This window comes from Strix uralensis, chromosome 9 (genome assembly GCF_047716275.1).
Source record: "Strix uralensis isolate ZFMK-TIS-50842 chromosome 9, bStrUra1, whole genome shotgun sequence".
In the NCBI taxonomy this organism is placed as follows: domain Eukaryota; kingdom Metazoa; phylum Chordata; class Aves; order Strigiformes; family Strigidae; genus Strix; species Strix uralensis.
Window position 1 is genome coordinate 11,761,542 of NC_133980.1, and position 20,072 is coordinate 11,781,613.

General features: G+C 41.5%; 1 protein-coding gene across 2 annotated transcripts in view; it reads right to left on the minus strand.

Annotated features, from left to right (window-relative positions):
* The window catches only part of DIS3L2 (DIS3 like 3'-5' exoribonuclease 2), a 192,929-nt gene that overhangs the window by 155,300 nt on the left and 17,557 nt on the right, over positions 1-20,072 (minus strand). For both annotated transcript variants that reach the window (XM_074878691.1, XM_074878690.1), the window contains 4 exons: positions 18,561-18,719; positions 18,117-18,259; positions 12,311-12,364; positions 8,063-8,164 (listed from right to left, as the gene is read on the minus strand). In XM_074878691.1, coding sequence (XP_074734792.1) covers positions 8,063-8,164; positions 12,311-12,364; positions 18,117-18,259; positions 18,561-18,612 — 351 coding nt within the window. In that variant the 5' untranslated portion in view covers positions 18,613-18,719. The remainder of the gene's footprint in view (positions 1-8,062; positions 8,165-12,310; positions 12,365-18,116; positions 18,260-18,560; positions 18,720-20,072) is intronic.

Here is a 20,072-nt window from a genome sequence, read left to right on the forward strand (position 1 = left end):
GCTATTGCCTGACATGACAGAACACAGAAAACAAAAATAAACCAACAGAAACAGTGAGAAAGCAAGGAAACATACAAATAGGCCTGCCTTTTTTGGCAGTTAGTAGATCAGCACTCTATCCTGCAGTATTTTCCTAGAGTCATTAGCAACACTTTTTAAAAAGCCTCCAGGTAGTTAAGGCTGGGACAAAAACTGGAAAGTGCTGATAGAATCTGGGACCTTCAAAAACTCACACCAGTTGTCTTATCGGTGAGCGCATGCTGAGAAATGATGTCAAGTATGCAACTACTGAAGCAGTGAGGAATTTGTGGGAAAAGATAATCAGGAGGAATTTTAATTTATCCTTCAGTGTTTTGAATGGCACCTCTTAAATAAGAAACTTGATTGAAAGCATCACTTGCAATTCTTCAAGATGTTGTAGAAAGAGATGTTGCCACAGTTACAAGTTCCACAGCAAGTGGAACTGTGTGTTAGTGCACCAAGAATAGACTCATTCCCAGTTCTTGCAATGTACCTAGCAGTTAGGACATTAGCTTCAGAAATTTGAGGAGAAGGGAATCCCCTCACAGCAAATAATGCCAAAAAGCTATGACAGGAGGGAGTGGTAGGCCAGGAAGATCTCCTCAACCTGGCTACACTTTGCCTCACCTGGAGGAAGACACAGGAACAGTGTTTGGGATAAGGCACAACCACCCTGGCCCTTTGAAGCTGGCGGCACACTGATTCAAAACCTAACAATTAGACTTCAGACAACTTTATCTTAGATAGTTACAAATTACCTTATGTCAACAACAAATTTAAGGCATCCCATTCTTGATGACAAATACCTTCCATATCTCCAAGAACCACGTGGTTTTAAATGAGGTCTTGCCCCAAAGAACCTGTTGTAGAAAAATCCCTGTCACTCCTCCAGCTGCTGTAATTCTTCATTTACATATCACCTCTATTTTAGATTCCTTGTCCCTCTGATTTATGGCTTTAAGAAAAATAAACATGAGTTAAGGAAATAAAGGAAAAGAGTTAATGAGCAAACCTTAGTAGCTTTGACCACATGTAAATACTGCAGCCAATTGTTGTTTCTCTGCCAGCCGATAACGAGAACAAGCATGCAAATAGATACGTAGCACTTTTCCTTTTCTTCAGAACTTAGGACACGATCCAAAACCACCTCACCTAGGAACTTTAAAGATTTACAGCTTTTTAATGTCGTAGTAGCTCTTCATTTCTTCAGCTATCAAGCTAAGTTAGGGGTACAATCTCCTTAGAAAAAACCATAATATAATATTCATTGCACAAATATTAGGCCAGATGGGACTTTTATCATCAGTACACTTTATTTAAGCTTATTTCTAATTATGTGGAGCTGAAAAAAACCCAGACTACTGAAAATCTGGACAGTCTTTCAAGAAAGCATTTATAAAAAGTTAAGTGAATTTAATGTGTGTGACATTCCAAAAACCAATCCCATCACAACAACAGGTATCCTGACTCTCTCTTATAAGGTGCGGGCTCCAAATACTCATGTGATATCATCAAGTAAGTCTCCAAACCGGCAAAAAGCAAACAGTTCTAAGAAATACTAATTCCACAGGAACCAAAGACTAAGAAAAGTCCAAAATGATAGTGGTTATATAAGAGACTGGATTAAGAATAATCTACTGTGATGTGTGCATATTTACAGAAGACTTGGAATAATAGAGTTTAAAACAATCACTTGAAGAAAAGTTAGTTGTTAAAGGAAACAATTTGCTGTACTAGATTATATTCATGTGACCAAGAAAAAGAAATGAGTAGGAACAGAGATCAGGTATTAGATGTTGGCTTGACTCCTATTCTAAAGTAAGATCAGATGCCCCCACGACCACCTCCTTCCATTCAAGATGTAGTTCTTCCAGGAGTATGCACTGAAATTTAGTGGTATCTCACACAGCCTGAAGTCACCCCCATCATATGGAGCTTATCTGCCATTTCTCTACTGGGGATATAACAACTGATCACGTGTGAGATGAATGATTATTTAACGCTTGACTGTTCACCTAAGGGTAACGTTTTTATCTTATTCTGCATCTGTGCAGCCAAACCACATCTGCAGTGTAACTCTGCACTGGGAGGACAGGATGCAGGCAGTCAATAAAAAGAAGTTTGCCTTCCTACCTAACTAAACAATTTGTCTTTCAATATCACTCTTACCCAGCACAGAAGGAGGAAGAATAAAAAGGACATTAGATTGTTCAAAAACTCTGTACCTTTCTTGTGATTTTATAATTTGGGATCCTGGTTTTGGTTTTCCGATCAGAGAGACTGAGGCAGGTATTGACAGGAAAGGTCCTTCTCAGGAAGGTAAGGTTGCTTTCAACATCTAAAAAGCTGGTATTTGCACTTCCTTGTTTTATACATCCGGAGGAGGCAAGGGATGAAACAGCACTGGGTCACAGCAATCTCACATAACACAGATCATTATAGTCATTTTATCATTATATACCATAAAAAGCATGCCAGGTCTTGCTATTAAACCTCACTGTGTTAAGACGTTGGTTGATTCACTTCAAGTGATGTTTGATTAACAAAACATGAAAACAACATCTGCAAGAAGAGCAAATTTAATGCCACATATGTCTTAGTGAACACCACTTCCTATTTTCTCAGCTTTTTTGCTATCAAAAATATTGATAGTTTGGAGCTAAGGAAAGCCTGGGAAGAGCCATGCCAGCTCACAGCGAAGGTCCATCAGGGCCAGCAGTGTGGAACAACGTGTGGCCATCCAGAGAATAGCACAATCAGAAAGTAAGCATGTAATGAAGCTTCCCCAGATTCCACCAATTTGTGGTTTGGGGATTTTCCGAGATCGGGTGGGGAGTGCAGACACATGCGTGCGACCATCAACTTACAGCCCTCACTGTAAAGTCTACAGCAAAACAAATTAAAAAAAACAACTACCCTTCCTCCCTACAGCATCCATCAACCTTTCAGATTTGCTAGGGCTCTGCTTTTCTGGACATCTTCCTAGCTGGCTTCTTAGGCTTCCCACTTTACTCCTGGATATCATGAATTACACTTGAATGTTTCTAGCGTGCCAGAACACTTACTATTTCAATAATGGCTTCTCCAGAACTTTTTTTTTATTATTATGAATGTAATGTTTCCAAACAACATTCTTGATTGTTAGACTCAAACAGTATTGCTGTGATAACCCTCTAAGAACCCTATCTCCTCCTGAGTTACTGTTATCCTTAAATTAGCTGGGAGATTTTGAGAAGAAACTGACTCTCAGAAGAATTTGGTTGAAATTAATCATTATTCAACAGGGCAAATCCAAAGCTAGCATCCCCTCTGGACAACTAATGGTTCATAGGTTTTCACCAACAGTTGGAGGCAGTGACTTGCCAGGATACATAGTTCTGTTCAAACTATAAATGGTGATATTTGTGATGTCTGCTTGAATCAAATTGTTCCTTCTCTGTGTTTGTTCGTAATTATGCCAACAACAGTCACAGCTGGGAAAAGTGAATTGTAGTTTATGTCTTCTGTACAGAAAGTGTTTAAATATTTATCTCTGATGTATGGCTCTAGAAGAGGCAGCTCTAAGATCTCTTGCTGCACTGTATTGCATTTGACACCTCAGTGTTGAACAGAACATGTGCTTTCGTGAGCTATAAAGAACTACTATTTCTATCATTTTCAGACACTTCATGACTAAAATACTGGATCCATTATCCTATTATCCAGCAAGACACACTGTACGTAAACGAACAGTTCTACATCCTTGGCCTCAGAGACCTTCTGACAAGATCAAAAGAATCAGCTGAAAATAGTGCAAAGGAGCACTTTAACGTGAACAGGAAATGATTCATGAAACAACAACAACAAAAGATAGAACTTGCAAGCACTGATCTCTGAGCAACTGGCAGATCAATCTGTCATTATTTTATGTACGTTATTTTATGTACATATATAATTGTTTTAATATACCACTGCTGAAAGCAGGATGCAGAACCAGAGATCTGTCCTGCATGCTGTAGCAAACAACAGGGGGTTGGACCCCAAAATTCCTTTCAGGCCGTTCTGAGCAGCAAAAAGTCCTCGTCTGGGTACTATTTTCAGACTAAGACTCTAAAATTTCAGCCATAGCATGCAATGCGTGAGACGGTTGTCATGAAAAACATTCCACATTATAAACTACTACTCTAAAAGCACCAGAGATTGGGCCAGGAATCCAAGCCCCAAGTGATATCAAATGACTACTTATGCTATTTCCTTCCACCAAAGAAATTATATCTTACAAGAAAAACCAAAACAGATATCTGAAATTAAACAAATTCTGTCTGGCAATTAAGCAGACAGTAAAAGAGAAAAAAGAGGTTGTGAGGAAAGATGGGTTAGGTTTATCCTTTATACTGACATGCTGCTTCTCTCCTTGATGAGCCTGAGAAATATTGCTATAATCATCATATCAACCTTTTTTTGCCTTCCAGTAATTATGCCACTGTATAACTGAAGCTCCTGAAATTGATGTAAGCATAACTCCATAAAATATAATAAGAACCCACGGGTGGAAGTTAAAGTAGTGAAAATCAGTCAAGAAATAAAGCACCACTTTTCTTCTTCATCAGAATAACTGACAAGGACTGAGATAAATCCTCTGTCACTGGCTATTTTTTATCATGACATTCTTCCAGAAGATGAAGGCACAGATTTGGGGAAGCCCTACAGCTTGAGGTAAGAAGGGGACAGTCTAGCTAACTGCAATGATACTCTGACTTCATTCACCAAGAGTAGGTTAAGTACCTGGAAAAACAGTCTAAGTCAAATACCTTACTTTGCAAAAGCTAAATATTTGAAAGTTACCATAGCACCTCAATATTCCCAAGATGTAACACAAGAGGACAGGAGGGGAACTTCTGAAATACAGCCTTCAAATGTGGTCACTGCAGCACATGCCCCTGGCAGGAAGCCGATGGCCACCTTCTTCAGGAGCACAAGACAACAAATTTTGGGGACAAAATGTCTCTCCCTCAAGCCAGTGATGCCACACTGAAATTGTTGGCCCTTGATCAGAACTAATAGTAAGCACAAAAATATGAACTGACAAACTGATCATCGCTGAACAGCAAGCAGCTGTCCCAGAGGATGTATGAACAAACAGAGCTTTAAGACCAGGCAGAATAAGCACAGGGAGGACCATGGTAGCTCATCCAAGCACTTGATGTACATGCTGGGAAGGACATGATGTTGAGAAATTCAAGCCTGATAAATTTCCCACCGCTGAGCCAGGAAGTGGAGGGCTGGAGGAAGAAAATATTGCTGTCCCTCTCAAGAAGGTATTACTTAAAGTATAACCACACATGTAGAGTATTTCACCATCCCCTTACATTTCACTGTGGCATTTATGTCTGTGTGTAAGGCATCACCATTACAGGCTCAGCAAAACACAATATATCCCTGGAGTAACTGCTCTCCAGCTGGTGTTTTTCTGTCACAGGCAAAGACTGACTCACTGGGTACAGGGCAGCTCCTAACTTTCTCAACTCTTCAAGCAAACACACAGATTTCCCTATTCAAAATTCATAGTTTTACCAGTCACAGGTTTTCCCCATTCCTCCCATTTACACACATAAACTGAACCAAGGCTCCAGCTAAGTCAACTCCTGCCATTACTGGGATGAGCATTACACTGTGACTTTGCATGGCAGCAACCACCTGCACTAGCAACAGGCACATCTTCCCTCAGAGCATCCAGAGGCCATCCAGGGTGCTTGAAAATAAGAAGGCACAGACCTATCACATTGCTGTAACAGCAACCTTGTCTTGTGCAAGACACTGGTTTACTAGCAAAAAACCCAGCTCAGTTCTCGCTGGAGCACAGACTAATGGGCTGGGAATAGTGAACCATAAAAATGATCAGCACGCACATCTCAGTCCTAACAAACCAATATGTACAGAGCCTGTAAAGTCTCCTCTGAGAGCATCAGTTATACCATACATCTGATTTACATTTTTCAATGAAATAATTGAAGCTGTTCAGCTTGTTCCAAAGACCCAACGGGAAGGAGAAAACCCTCAAGACACCTATGTGGCAGCTTTGCAGCAGCATGAGACTAAACAAATGGAAAAACCTAAAATAGGTTGCGACAGTTTATCATTAATCAGTATGAATTACTTGGCAGAATGCAGTATCTTTCAGTGCAACTTAGTGGCACCTTTCCCAAAGAACTAATACAAACACGAGCGCATAGCAAGAGATTCAGGGAGCAGGGGAAAAGGGATGTCATCACTGATTAAGTTGCTGATGGCAAGAAACAAAAAAATGAGACTACATAGGGCAGCACCTGTGTGGCTGAAAAACATGACTGGCAAGTTCCAGCTACTTCATTTGGCAAGGTTAAATTCACCACGGAAGAATCACAATCGTACTACAAAACACTGAAGTCTTCTGAATTGCCTCCTTGCAGTCAGACACCACTTCTCCAGCACTTCTATATTTTCTAGCATTTGCCCAGGACAGGGAGAAACTGAACCCTTTCTCTTGTATTCATAAAAGAACATTACTGTTGAACATATGAAGGTATGAGGATATAAGAGAGAGAGAGAGGCGTTATCTTTGCTTAGAGCCAGATAGATATAAATGGAAAACCGCAGACAAAGCTTCCAGCTCAGGCAACCTCTATCAAGCCTACAAAGAAGCCCTTGTGCTGGCAGGTCCTGGCAAAGGATCTAAGCACCCAAACTATTCCATTTTTCCAACTATATGATATAGTCTAATGCAAAAGATTATGTATATGGATTTGGTGATCCAAACACATAGTAATCATCACAGCTTTAGTGAACTCTGATTTGGACTCTTGAACAGCTATCAAAGAAATTTTGCTTTGACCCTCAAAATTGGTTCTCAGAGGTTACGTAGATAGCAGCAGACCTCTTTCCTATACTTGTATATGGATATACCTGCAATACATTAGATTCCACTTATGATTGCCTTTTGCATAAGGTAGTTTTGCATTTACCTGTGTCAATAAATACTTATGTTGTTTACTTATTTTATGCATTGCTATTAGATTTAAACAGAGAATAGAAGGTTCAGCAAATGACCACACTAAAGACCTTGCATCTGCAAGCCTAAAAACACATAACTTCAAACAAAGACAGGCAGAGAAGGTAGCTAGAGTGAGTAAAAAGCACCAGGCCAAAGTAATTCAAGAGCAGTCCCCACCTTGCTGGAATCACCCTCATTATTACTTTTCTCCAAAAGATATACAATAGTTTTTAAATTCTCAAGAAGAGTTCAAAAACCATGTTTGGAAAACAATTTGTGGAAGTTCTGTCATGCTAAAATTGCTAACTGTAGCTTACATCGACCAGCAGCTAGAGAAAAGGAGTAAGAACTTTCATTGCATAGCAGTGTTAAAAGATAAACCTGCAAACAAGATAAAATTATCCAGATGTTTGAAAGGACTTTGAGTTTGATCAGTGAAAGAAAAAACACCCAGAAAGAGTGATCTTAGTGGAATTCTCAGACATGAAAATGAAAAATGGATTGTCCCACATTTGCATTGCTCCAATAATTTCACACAGTCTTCATTCATGTAAAGAACGGTATTACCACAAAATCTGGAGCTGTGACAAGATAAATTTTCCACGGACTGAGGACCCACAAATTAGCGAGAGTTAATCATTACTAAAGCTTTGTCAACAGCACTTGTCAAACGCATGAGCAATTGCAAACACCTACATAGAGCTATCCAATACCACAGCATGAAGACAGCTAAATGACAGATATCAAAAATCACCTCTGACAACCACACTTCGAACCAGCCTTGTTGTCAGACTTCTCCATACAGTGATAAGGAAGGCCATTCCATGTAAAGAGTGAGGTTTCAACACTTTAGGCATCACTTCTTCCAAATGTTGTAATGGATAAAGCGTTTTAATCTACAGCAGCATAAACGGTAATTTAGCTAATCTGATTTGTAGGAAATTCTCTATTCTCTGTCTCAGGCCCTAAGTTTAGCGAAGAAAACAGTAATAAGCTCTTCTGTCAAATCACAGAAAAATATACGGAACTGACCTTCCATTGCTCCTTGGGAAGCAGTTTCACTACCACGATGTCACCATTCAGGGCTCTGTTGCGAGCAACCACTCCATCAATAAAGATATCGCGAGTCCCATCCTAGTCAAAGAGGAAGAAAAATAAATGCCAGACCCAAACATATTAAATTACAGTTGTTATGAGGTTTAAAACACTGTCAACAAAAAAGACACACACCCTGGTGAGACAAACATCCTGCAGTTGTGCACAAAAATGAAACAGATTCACCATATGCCCTTCAACATGCAGTATCTTTCAGCAAATAAACTCCTTTGTATGTATGTGCCAGCACAGTAGTTCCACACTATTTATTCAAGACAGAGCCAAGCCCTCAAGATGTATTGTCTGCAAGCTCTGCTCAGTTCCTCTACAGTTACTCTTGGGAATGGGTAGAGAGTTTTCTGCAGTCACAGCTCTTCACACATTCAGTTCTCAACTCAGGCACTCAAAGCTATTGTTCAGAACATGTTTACAAGACAGTCTCTGCCAAGTGCCCCGTGCAGAGCTGGATGCTGCTCTCCTGGTGAGATGGGAAAGCAGGGACACACAGCTCCGGGATCAGCAGGTCAGTCCGTGAAGGTTGCCTGAAGAGTGGCTGGGGATGCAGTCTCTTTTTTTTCAAATGAGTTAACACCATATATTCTGCATTTGGCACAACTAATGCTAGAAGAGATTCCAAAAAGTGATGGCTACAGATGCCAACTGCAAGTCAGAAGATCTTTTACTGTAACAGACACGCTAGGACACCTTCTCTCAATGCTCTGGGTTAACATCCTTGCACAAGAGCCTCTACTAACTGTACACACTAGGATTATCCATCCCAGACATGTTTGGCATTCAGCTAATCTAGATTTAGTTTAGATTTTCTTCATGGGGTGAATAAAGATGAAGTTTCTTGAAGATGCCAACACAAAAGTTTCCGTTTTTAAAGAACTGCCAGTTTTGTCCATTTTTTGGCTAATTATTGACAGTGCTCTTGCTGCTTTCATTTGTTTCCCTATAATTCAGTATATGAAAGATTCCATGTGTCTGTTTACAGTACCACAAACATGTCAATGTGAGCATTTCATATGAACATGAGCAGCCAACATAGTTTTTCTAGAGAACTAACTTTGTATAGTTTTGAGGTACAAAGAAAGAGGATGAGTTTCTGTAGATTAGTACTTCATTATCGTTCAATGAAAAAAACAGCCTCACAAGAATTAAAATCGTAATCACAACTTTAGTCGCTTCTCAGATACACACTCCTGAGTCTCATATGCTTGAGTAAATCCAATCAGAACTACCAGTGTGCTCAGTCTCCAAGAAAAACTTCTTTTATAACCTGAAAACATGAAGCCCTAATATCACATAAATATCTTACTCTGCTTAGATACCAAAACAATAAAACGGCAGAACCCTGCCATGATGTGAAACTAAGGCTGTCCTCCAAGAGACCAAATTACTCTTAGAAAGAAAAGCAGCAGCAGCTCAACAGCTGTGTGAAAGCTGCCTCCCATGACAAGATGCAGAAAAATTGCAAAGCCTCTTGGACCAACATAATTCAAATTGGAAACTGTTCTTTTCAAAAAGCCAGATTTTTTACACATGGTCTTATTCCTCATTTCTCCCCACACTCTCCCTTCTGCCCCAGCTCTTTACCTAAATCCACTACATACATAAAAAGAAAAGTTCAAAGCCACTTTTTAAAGAAAAAGCCTGCTTTTTTTGTCTGTACCTGTAGCTGCTCTGCACCGCAGGACACAGGTTGGCATTTATGATAATTTGCTTGTTCTACGCTTTTTTCCTTCTCTCCTCTCCAAGAAAACACAAGGCAGATCCTTTCTCCCACCCCCTGTAAAGGTGCCTGTGTCACACCATCTAGTTAAAGCTGCATCTCCGTACTCTGCAAGAGTCTTGTCTTGAATTGCAGCCAGTCACTCTCATCCCAAACAATACACCCCTATATCTAAACACACACTTATATATGTGGATGCACACCTATTTTACAGCCGTTAATTTCAATGCCTGCAACAAAGCTGTAATTAGGAAATTGTTGGGAGTTTTGGTTTTGTCTCCAAAAAGAAACATTGCTGTATCTTGAGCTCCAGGCTCATGCGAACTTATGTACTTCCAAGAACACTTGTTCATCCCACTTTTTCCTTCAGCATCCCCTACTCTGCACAGCTGGCACTTCAGATTACTAATGCAATTACAATGGCACCAAATCACAACAGAACACAATCACTTGCAAAGTCTCAGCTGTCCCCAGGGTGCATACACACAACAGCCACAACAGCTTCAAGACTTCTGCAGCCCTCTCCAGGGAGCACAGGGCTTTTACTGCTCCATGGCCACCTGTGAGTAACACTGGCAGTGCTCTCTATCCCCCTCTGACAAGAGGGAGATCTGCAGTGCTTTCATCTGCTCTGGAAGTGTCTGCCACAAGCACAGCACAGCCACAGACACTCCATCACTCACGCTCAGCAGTATCATCCTTCACATTGACAATGCCATTGTTTCAAACCTCACTACTGTGTGCAGGGAAGACACGAGATGCGAAGCAGAGATTTAAATGCTCAGGTCAGTTCTCTGGGTAGCTTTCAATAGAAAGATCCCGGGCCTTCCCCTCAAGTCTTCATGCAACAATGAGACAAGCAGACAGAGCACATCTGCAGCAAGAAAAACCCTGGGACTCGTGGTGTTAGAAGGTGAACAGCTGTTGCATTTGAACTCCATGAAGCCATAGCCAAGTCAGAGCTGAGGAGAAAGGAGTACAGTGCCCTAGTCAACAGCAGGAAAGAAAGGGTGATTTTTCACGGCTGCAGGTCTTGCAGCATCTGGTAACGACGGCAAGTCCTGCAGAACATGAAGGCTGCAAACCCTCCATTATGGCAAATAATGTTATGCGGAGGATAAGCTTCCTAAAGCACCTGTCTTAAGGACTATGTCCACACCAGTCAAGAGTCTTCTTCATCCAGGTCTTGATTCTGCTTGTTATCAGGGACAAGGTTAGTTCTGGTATTCAGCTCCACAAAGGGCAGAAAAGTAGAAAGATAGCCGAGATAACAACCTCAGCTAGCCCTCCTTAATGTGTGTATTCCTCCATGCAGAACCCCGAGCAATCACAAAAGCTGGGCACTAGGGGTGATTAGGGGTAAAGCTTCACATAAAATTAACCTCATGTGAGTAGTTGGATTTCTCATTTAACCTTGTATTTTGTAATTTCAGAGAATATGTTTAATAGCTTACACCTACCACACCTACAAGGACACCTGGTAAAAGAAGGATCACAGTTCCTTTCACACAGTGCTTGCTCTGCTGATGTACCAGACAGCTGCTCTGCACTTCTTCCTCTAGTTAATCTTAATCTACTTTGTGCACCTCTGACCTTCTTCACCCCTGTAACGCCAGCCTCCTCTAACAAAGTGGACTCCAAAACATTATTCCAAATCAACAACATGAATTGACAATGCCACGAACTTCAAGGCTTTCAATGCAAGCCCCAAAACAATAGCGCTGTCAGTAGCAGGGACAACAGTTAGTGTTTCACTGTCTCAGGGCAGGCTCTGCCTTCTCTCCCCCACACCAACAAAACATTTCAATATGAAATTCTCACTGACAGTAACATTTTGACCAAGTCAGTTCCAGATAAAAAGCCTTGGCTATGCCAGCTGTGAGGTCACCTTCCCTACTGGAAGTCGCTGAAATTGCAAGAGCCCTTCTTTTCTGTCAAAATAAGGGAAGAGAGAAGAGGCACAAGCCAGTCCCATGTGACAGAAGCACATCCCAAGCCAACCAAGATACAGTTCATGCAAAAGCGGGCACATGAAAAGGAATCACGCATATTATTTCTGGAATGGCTTTTCAAATTAGCTCATGCAGCAGATTGAAAATGGGAGCATATTTGTTTAGGGAAGATTAACTTAAATCAGTGGAAAATCTATAAAACCTCTGCAGCCATAAACCAAGGGTTTCCAATTACGCTATCTGGTGGTCCTCAAACCTGACTTCAGCTGGCCTCCGTGGGACCCAGCAGTATCCCCAATTTCAGCACAAGCTAAGTAAGTAGTTCTTTGAGGTATGAAAATGCAGGATTTGTTTGGGAATATTTGATTTAAAAGAAAATCCAGATCATGTTCATTTATTCCAACTCATTCACCTCAGAGTGACCTTTCATGCACAGCATAACTCCTATCTAAATTCACCTTTACTTATGAACTTAAAGCATTATAAAATTACACTTACTGGAGATGGAATGAAGGCTTCATGGTACTTCTTAGGATTTATTCTCAAGGGGCCCTTAAAAAAAGAGAAGAAGGAGAAAGATTATGCCTGAATCTTATTAATTTTATGTAACATCAGTTAAATTAGAGAGCTGTGGGTAATATATCTACTGTGAAACATGAGAGATACATCTAAATTTCCATTATACATTTCAAGTCCTGACAACTTAGCATCTGAGCAATTTCAAGCCAAAAGGCAGTTTCATGATAGGCTTAAACTGATCTACTGCAGTCTGTCATCGAAGAGATGTTGAATCATTAGTTGTTGCTGCTACTGGGTGAACTGAGGATCCAAGCCCTCCTGTTCCCTTCACACATTTTCTGCTGAGCATCCACCAACTTCGTCAACAGACAGACAACAGAAACAATTTGTTTTGCTCTGTTTTGGAAAGGCAGAATGTTGGGTTTGCTTATTTTGGAGGGCAGAAGGAAAGAAGAAAAGCTGACCTGCTGAGCTTGCATGGCAGCAGGTATCAGCCTTATAGGGCTCTGGCTGCTTAGGCTGTTCCTGCAAACAGACAGTAGCAGTAATGCTGTGATAAAGAACATTTCCAAAGAAGAATCAGAAGGATTTTCCAAAAACAAACATTTAAAGTCTACAGGATTAAATTCTGTTTAACATGTTTAAAGTCAAACTATCTTAAAAACGTTTGAAACTCCATGGTCTATCTATTTCTGCTTTGTTATCTGCCATCTCAAAGCTCAAGTCACCTGCAACAAATTCGTATCACCCCTCGAAAGTAAACCAACCAGTCTTGCTGCTTGCGCCCAGGTCCATCCAAGAGAAAGGGAGAGCCAACCAAGAACTTACAGGCTAGGCAACAGGGACGTTCCTATCCCAAGAGGGTCCTGGGAATTGTGATTTGGGTGACTGCAGTTAAAACTGACAGCATTTGATTCTTATGGAAATACAACTAGGTATCTGTCTTCAGACAGGCTTCTGCTTTGGGCTGAAACTTTAAAATTTTCTCCACTTGTGTATTGAAATAACGTTGGCCAATTTGTTATACGAACAGATTCCATCTGTTTGCACTTCTGTGTTAAGCAATCATAGGAACCTCTCACAGGAATTGCTTCCTTAAAAATTTACTGCAGCATATAATTTTTTTATGTATTCTGGGAAACACTCAGACAATAGGAAAATAAAGCTGATTACATGTGAAAGTTTTGCTGCCTTGAAGAAGAATTTGCAGATTTATGAAGGTTTTCCATTGTTTTTATTTGCTTAAGTTTGGAAATACCAGCACCATATATTCTATATTCTTTAGGAATTATTTGAATACTTTGCTGCGATGTCTTATTTTGTGCCTTATGTAACTAGTATTAACAAGCACACTAGCCACATGGCAGGCACAACCCAGGACAACAGCACGAAAACAAAGACAACCCACTGGGAGCAGCCCTGGGGATACTTTATGCTTAGGCAAAGTGAGAGCTAACTTGCTGTCATCAGCCTCTATTAGCACTGGTACCCAGGATGGAAAACTCTCAATGGTCTTTTTTCTCTCCTTATTTCCCAGAACCAGCCATCCAAACCAATATGCTGTTAGTAAAGGAAGCTGCTACAGAAAGAAAGGAAAAAATGAAAAGGGATGGTTGCTCTGCTTGACAACAAGTCAAACAATTCCCATACCAGCATCTACCCACCAGCACAAAGCAGATGAGGGGATATCCTGTGTTACTCTGCAGAATCCCCTTGAATAGTTTGGGACAGCTGTCAATCAGCCAGGTGCAAATGCCAATTATGCGCGTGAAAAATCAGGTTTTGTGTCTATGGCCCAGAAGGCGCCAGAGCGGTTACATGCACATGGATGCCCAGCTCCAGCAAACACAAAGACGAGCAAAGTGTTACCATGTTTACAGTGCAGCGCGTTTCTCTACATTTTATACGCACTACCTAATTATGATCAGCATTAGAATTCTTACGTCAAGCAGCATTAAAATACTTCAGCTCTTTCCTTTAAGCAAGGAACTCCCAAAATTTATCTTAGAAAGCAGATGGGCCCTATTATCTGTGCCTATGAAAATCCTATTTACAATGTTGTACATTTCACGCTGTGATATCATATCTGGAACCAGTCACTCTCCCCATCTGCAACGAACAACTGTTCTCATATGTGTATTAGGGGGTGAGGATCTGGCTGCAGAGTCTCATGATGTCACACTAATGTATTATTTTACAATAGCTTGTAAATAATAGCTGCTATATTTATCAGTGTTTTTATGTCAGTAGGGCCTTTGTTTTGAAAGGGAAGAGAAAGGTTTGCAGGAAGGTTTCTAAAACACTTTGTGATGATTTAAGTCAGTTCACACATACTTGCCAAAAAAAGTTTCTAACCTTATTGAGCTTCCCCAGCAAGGTACAAATGGGTCATGATTTCTCAAGTTGCTCTGCTAGAACCAGAGCAGGCACTACTCAGACTAAACTTCAAGCATCTCAAATCAAGCAGTTTATAACAGCTACCATAATACATATGCCTAGATTCGTTTGTATGTACGAAACACCAAAAAAACTCAGGGTTCAAGTATCTGCTTGCTACCCAGTCCACCTTTGAAAAAAACAATCCATGAAAATCAGGGAAACCCCAGCCTTCATACGCACAAAAGAACAGCTTTTCAAGGAAAAACACCCTCTTAACGGCAAAGCAGGCTCTGCACCTCTGTATGCTGCGTGCTCTCACTCTGCCTGACCCCAGCAGCCCTGCAGGGAGGGTCTGGGAGATGCTGGAGGCGTGGAGCAGACATGAGTTTCTGGCTGGTGCTTCGCGAGATGATTATGGTCCTTTGGGTCAATGTTCCTTAATACATAACCTGACTTCATCTGTTGTGTATAGTCAACACCATCCGCTTACGTAACTACGCAGAAGTTATTCAATCTTGTTTGCCTTCAGACCAGCCGATGTGATTCCAACCAATCTGATATGCTTGGTGTTTGCTCACTGCAGACAGTTTTACGGGTGGGGAAGTGGGAAGCCTACACACTCTTAAGCGCCTGAGCTTAGATCCCGTTTCTTGTGGAAGGACATTTCCGCACATGTCACATAGTTAAACAAATCCAGGAATCCCGCAGGGCACACTTCTTCATGCTACCTATCAAAAACTGAGTTATGACAGATACAATACCAGAAGCCATTAAGACTAATATTATTGACAGACGTCAGCACCCATAAAGATAGCACTGCTGTTCTTCCTGATCTAGGACTGCTCAATCTTCATAGCACTCGTGTTTTATCTGAGCGATCTCCACGTCTGCCAGTAGTTTCCGTGGGTTGGGCTTTCAGGAGCATTTACTTGCATAGCTGCATTGCCAGGGTCCAGCAACATCCTCAGAGTTCATGGTAGGGTCTTTTCTCTCTAGATCTCTCAAGTTCTCACACAAATACATGCAGATCCAGTGTTTCCAGGATGCTCCAGGGGATGGCCCCTGCTCAGAGAATCATGCTTCTTCAGACTATTGGTTTGCTCTTTTCTTCCACAGGCTCTTATGGAGCATTTTTGCAGGTTACCATACCAGACCAATGCCCTGCTTTTGGGGATTAACACAACAGGTATTTGTTCATTATGTCTCTTATCATTGTACAGAATAGTGCTGAATATTTGTCAATTCACTAAAGTAGTTTTCAGGATCTTGCCTATCCTGGTTGAGACTGCAATGACGACTGGTCTTGCTGAGATCATAAGGATGAATGAGCTGAAGATGAGAGATACTGAGCTGGGATGCCCATGACCTGACACTCAGCCCTAAATGATTAAATCCAGCTTCTACAGCCTCAATTGTTTCCCTGAGATGTGGAACTGGATAAAAGGAAAACAGACACAGCCTAAGAAAGCACATATGATTCTTCCAGTTACGCAGCACATGACCTGGAGTAGACACTACGCATTTACAAGAATTAGGGAGTCTCTCGCCAGAGAGCATGCAATCACAGCTCCTCTGGGACTCGGCATTTCAATGGGATTCTCAGGTAGTAGTCATAGTCTGATGTGCCTCATCTGCAGCTGCACTCGACCTCATAGGCAGTCTACACACACTGCACTTAATGATATCAAGCTGTGTTACCAAAAACAGGTGCCAAAAACCTCCTGAAGGTAAGGCAGAAGCCTTAGTTGCTGCCACATGCCACTGCAGCCGCGGGGGGGAAGTCCCAGCTTGAGGATCCCATTTTTTCCCTCATCATTTGCTTCCCATTGTGGATGTCTATGACGGTCTTTAAAAAGGCACTGGCCTAAGGTCTGGGCAGCACAGTGGACCACTCTGATCATCAGCAGGGATATGCCGCATAGTCATTCTTCTGAAAGCTAAGAGCTCATCAGCTTGGTCTTCAGGGTGGAATCAGGTGATCTTATATGTGGAATCCTCATCACACCTCCAGAAATTATGCCATTACATTATTGTACAATAATTACTATACAATTATAACAAGAAATCAGACAAAAAGTGAGGTGATGCCCTTTTCAGCTTCAACATATTGATGAAAGTAAGTATCAGAACCTCATCAGCATTACAACACTAATTAAATGGCAATGCACCCATGTGTGTTTGGGTAAGTGATGCCTCAGCATGAGTGTCTGTCATGCCCTCGCTGACTTCCACCTGCCTGTTTTCCCCAGCCAGTCTAATCTTACTAGGATGCCAGATGTGTCCTGAAGAACATTACACCATGTTGAGGACTGTACTACAACAGTGGTTCTAGGATGCTATCCTCTTCTCCTACTCCTCAGTGAACTTCAGCCCTGCCTGCCTTTATGCAAAACTCCCTCTGAGATCCAGATACCCACACAAATGGCAGGTCCACTCCCACATTTTGCTAGATACTCAGAGATGAATTGCTGCCTAATTATGTCTGAAGTTTTGCTGCTCCAAATGGAAGCACAAAGTCCGATCTTTGATCTTTAGAATCTGTAAAATGAGAACACGCTTACTGCTAGCTGCTCAAGGCAAATAACCACACACGTACATGCAAATGATTTTCTGTATCTTGATGGGCTCTTCAGCTCCATCTACTATCTGTGCCTTACTTCAGTAAACCATACACTGTCATCAGTGCCTGGGTCAGCCCTATGACTTCAGGGGACTGCAAAGAAAATTATGCAAGGAAATCAAGGCTCCAGTACTACTGCCTGGCCATGTGACATTAGTTTAACCAGTTGCATCAGTTTATAACAAGTTATTGCAGTGCCCTGCACAGCCCTAAGAGACCCCAGAAACCACAGCATTACTTGCACCATCACTCTCCCTTTTTTGGGAGGGAGAGAGACTTCTGGGAAGAGCTGATAGATTGAAAAAAGAAGAGTAGATCTGAAAGCAGAGTCGTCTGCATCTAATTGCTGAGGACTAATAAACATCTTTGTGAGGAATTTCAGCAAGAAGTATCTTGCTAAAGGCATTCATTTTTACTTACACTGACAAAGACAAAGGCTGCCAGCACCTGCTGTTTTTGTAAGCAACATTTGTAAAAGCAAGTGTCTCCACAATAATGACTATCACAGCTAGCAGACCATCCAACCAGATCTCTGCAATTCATCATGAGTGTGGATCAGGAATTTTACAGAACATGCCATCAAACCAAAAACTATACTTCAGCTGAACATAAAAGATTTCATTCCACTTCTAGAACCTTCTAAGAAAGGGAAAAAAATCTTCCTCTAGCATCTACAAGTGGTACATCAATTCCCTGTCATGCAACCAACTGACATTGACTTCCAACAACTGCCTGTGATTTCCACAGACTTATCACAAGAGCATGGGCGTTGTATGTTCCAGGCACCTGAATTAGCTCTCCCCTTTTCAGTCCTGCTGAAACATCTTCTTTTGACATGTAGGCTTCAAATATACTCTTCTTCCTCCCTCGAGTGGGTTTATTTAGATTCTTTCTATCACCTGATGTTGGGACAGCAGCATAGGATCCTCCTGCAAACAAAAATTCATAAGTGTTATCTTGCCCACCAAACTTGTCTATGTATCTTAACAGCAGCTGTACAGAGGCTTTGAATTCAAAGTTGAATTTCTGAGAACAGTTTCCCTCGAAATACTGGCACCCGACTTCAGAGCACCAAAAAGCCTGGAATAATCATATTTTACAAATAATCGACAGTCTTTTACAGCTCATTTTAGAGTTAAGAGCATTCATCCCAGCCCATCTTTTAATAGTGCTGAGCACATGCTTCAAGGCAGCTTATTCCTGAAGCGTGTATGCACTCTGCTTTAATACCTCTGGGAGTTCCCAGTTGTCTAGGATTTATTCTGCTGTCTGAATTGTTCATTGTTTCTGTCTGCGATTGAGAGAGTTGCCTCTTCCTATCGAAGTTCTGGGGAGTTCTTGCAGATTCAGAGTTGTTTCTGGTCCTTGCAAACCCTCTCTTTTCTGCACCTGAAATCAAACACAGGTTTCAAATAACAGGGGAGGGAAGAGGAACCCCATTGCCAGCTTGTGGTCCTGGTGAAACTCATGGTCTGCAGTACTTCAGTACAAGTCACAACTGTGAATCATGCTCTTTATCCAAAAGAAACGATGTCTTCATTAGTTCATTTGTAATCTGTTGGCTCTTTGCGCTTCTTAATCCAACACTAACTTATTTTAGCATAAATAAAACTCTGGAAATTACGATATTAAAGTTGGATACGACCCTTCCAAAATCCTGGGAAATTCATTAGAGCATATAAAATGTGAAATTGTTAAACTGTTTCCAAAACCTCCACCCCATTAAGCCCCCAAGTAGTGAGAAAATATAACTTCCCTACAACTTAATTAAGCAGTTCAGGAATCAAGGAGAAAAAAAAAAATTCTCAACAACCCACTATGGGGTAATTAACTTTGAGCTACCAGAGGCAGCACAATACACAACCACGCCACAAAGAAATGCCAAGGCTCCAAATGTCCGGCTTGCTCAGAATAGGCCACAATCATACAAAAATATTCTGCAAAGACTCACCCCCTCCTTCCCTGCCATCACCTCAGCCCCTTCCCTACAGCCAGGAGAGCAAGCAGCAGCTTCCAAAGTGTATGCCAACGCTGTTCCACGGATCAGCACATTGGAATGCAACCCAGCGCCGCACAGCTGCCCTCTTGGCCCTCCACCTGGAGACTGAACATGTCATCACAGCTTTGCCTTCCAGCCCCTCCTGGCTCCGCTCCCTGGGTACAAGCTTGTACCTGCAAGTCAGAAAACGTGCAATGCCAACTTATTTGCTATGGGGCTATCCAAGTTACAAGGCAAATTTTTTTACGTATGCTATACTTCACAAACTAAATCACAGATTGCTTCATAGAATTAAACTGAGGCAGCGAGAAAAACAATGTTTAAAAAGCTGTACTTAAGCAAAGATCTTTACAAATAGGGTACAATAAGAGAAAACTGCTACTCTACTCAGCCATAGACAAAAAGCAACTTTCATGTGTATAATAACAGGTAAATCAGCAGAATGAGAGAAGGATCCTCCTAACTCAGGAGTGGAGACACCAAGACAGGCAGAGGGACAACTCAAGGTGCCGGCTCAGACCAGCCCAGGAAGGGATTAAATGCCACAGCAGTGTCTCCAAATGGGACACTGAAATAAAGTGGGGACCTCCGTTTTCAGTGACGATAAGGGCAACGTAGTTTGGCCTTTTTCTACACGAACAAGCTTTTCATACTCCGCACACGCTGTCAGGGAGGAGCCTGTCCGAGGGAGGTTGCAGCTGTAACACAGCAAAAGCGCAGCCGCTCGTTTAGGTTTTAACCGA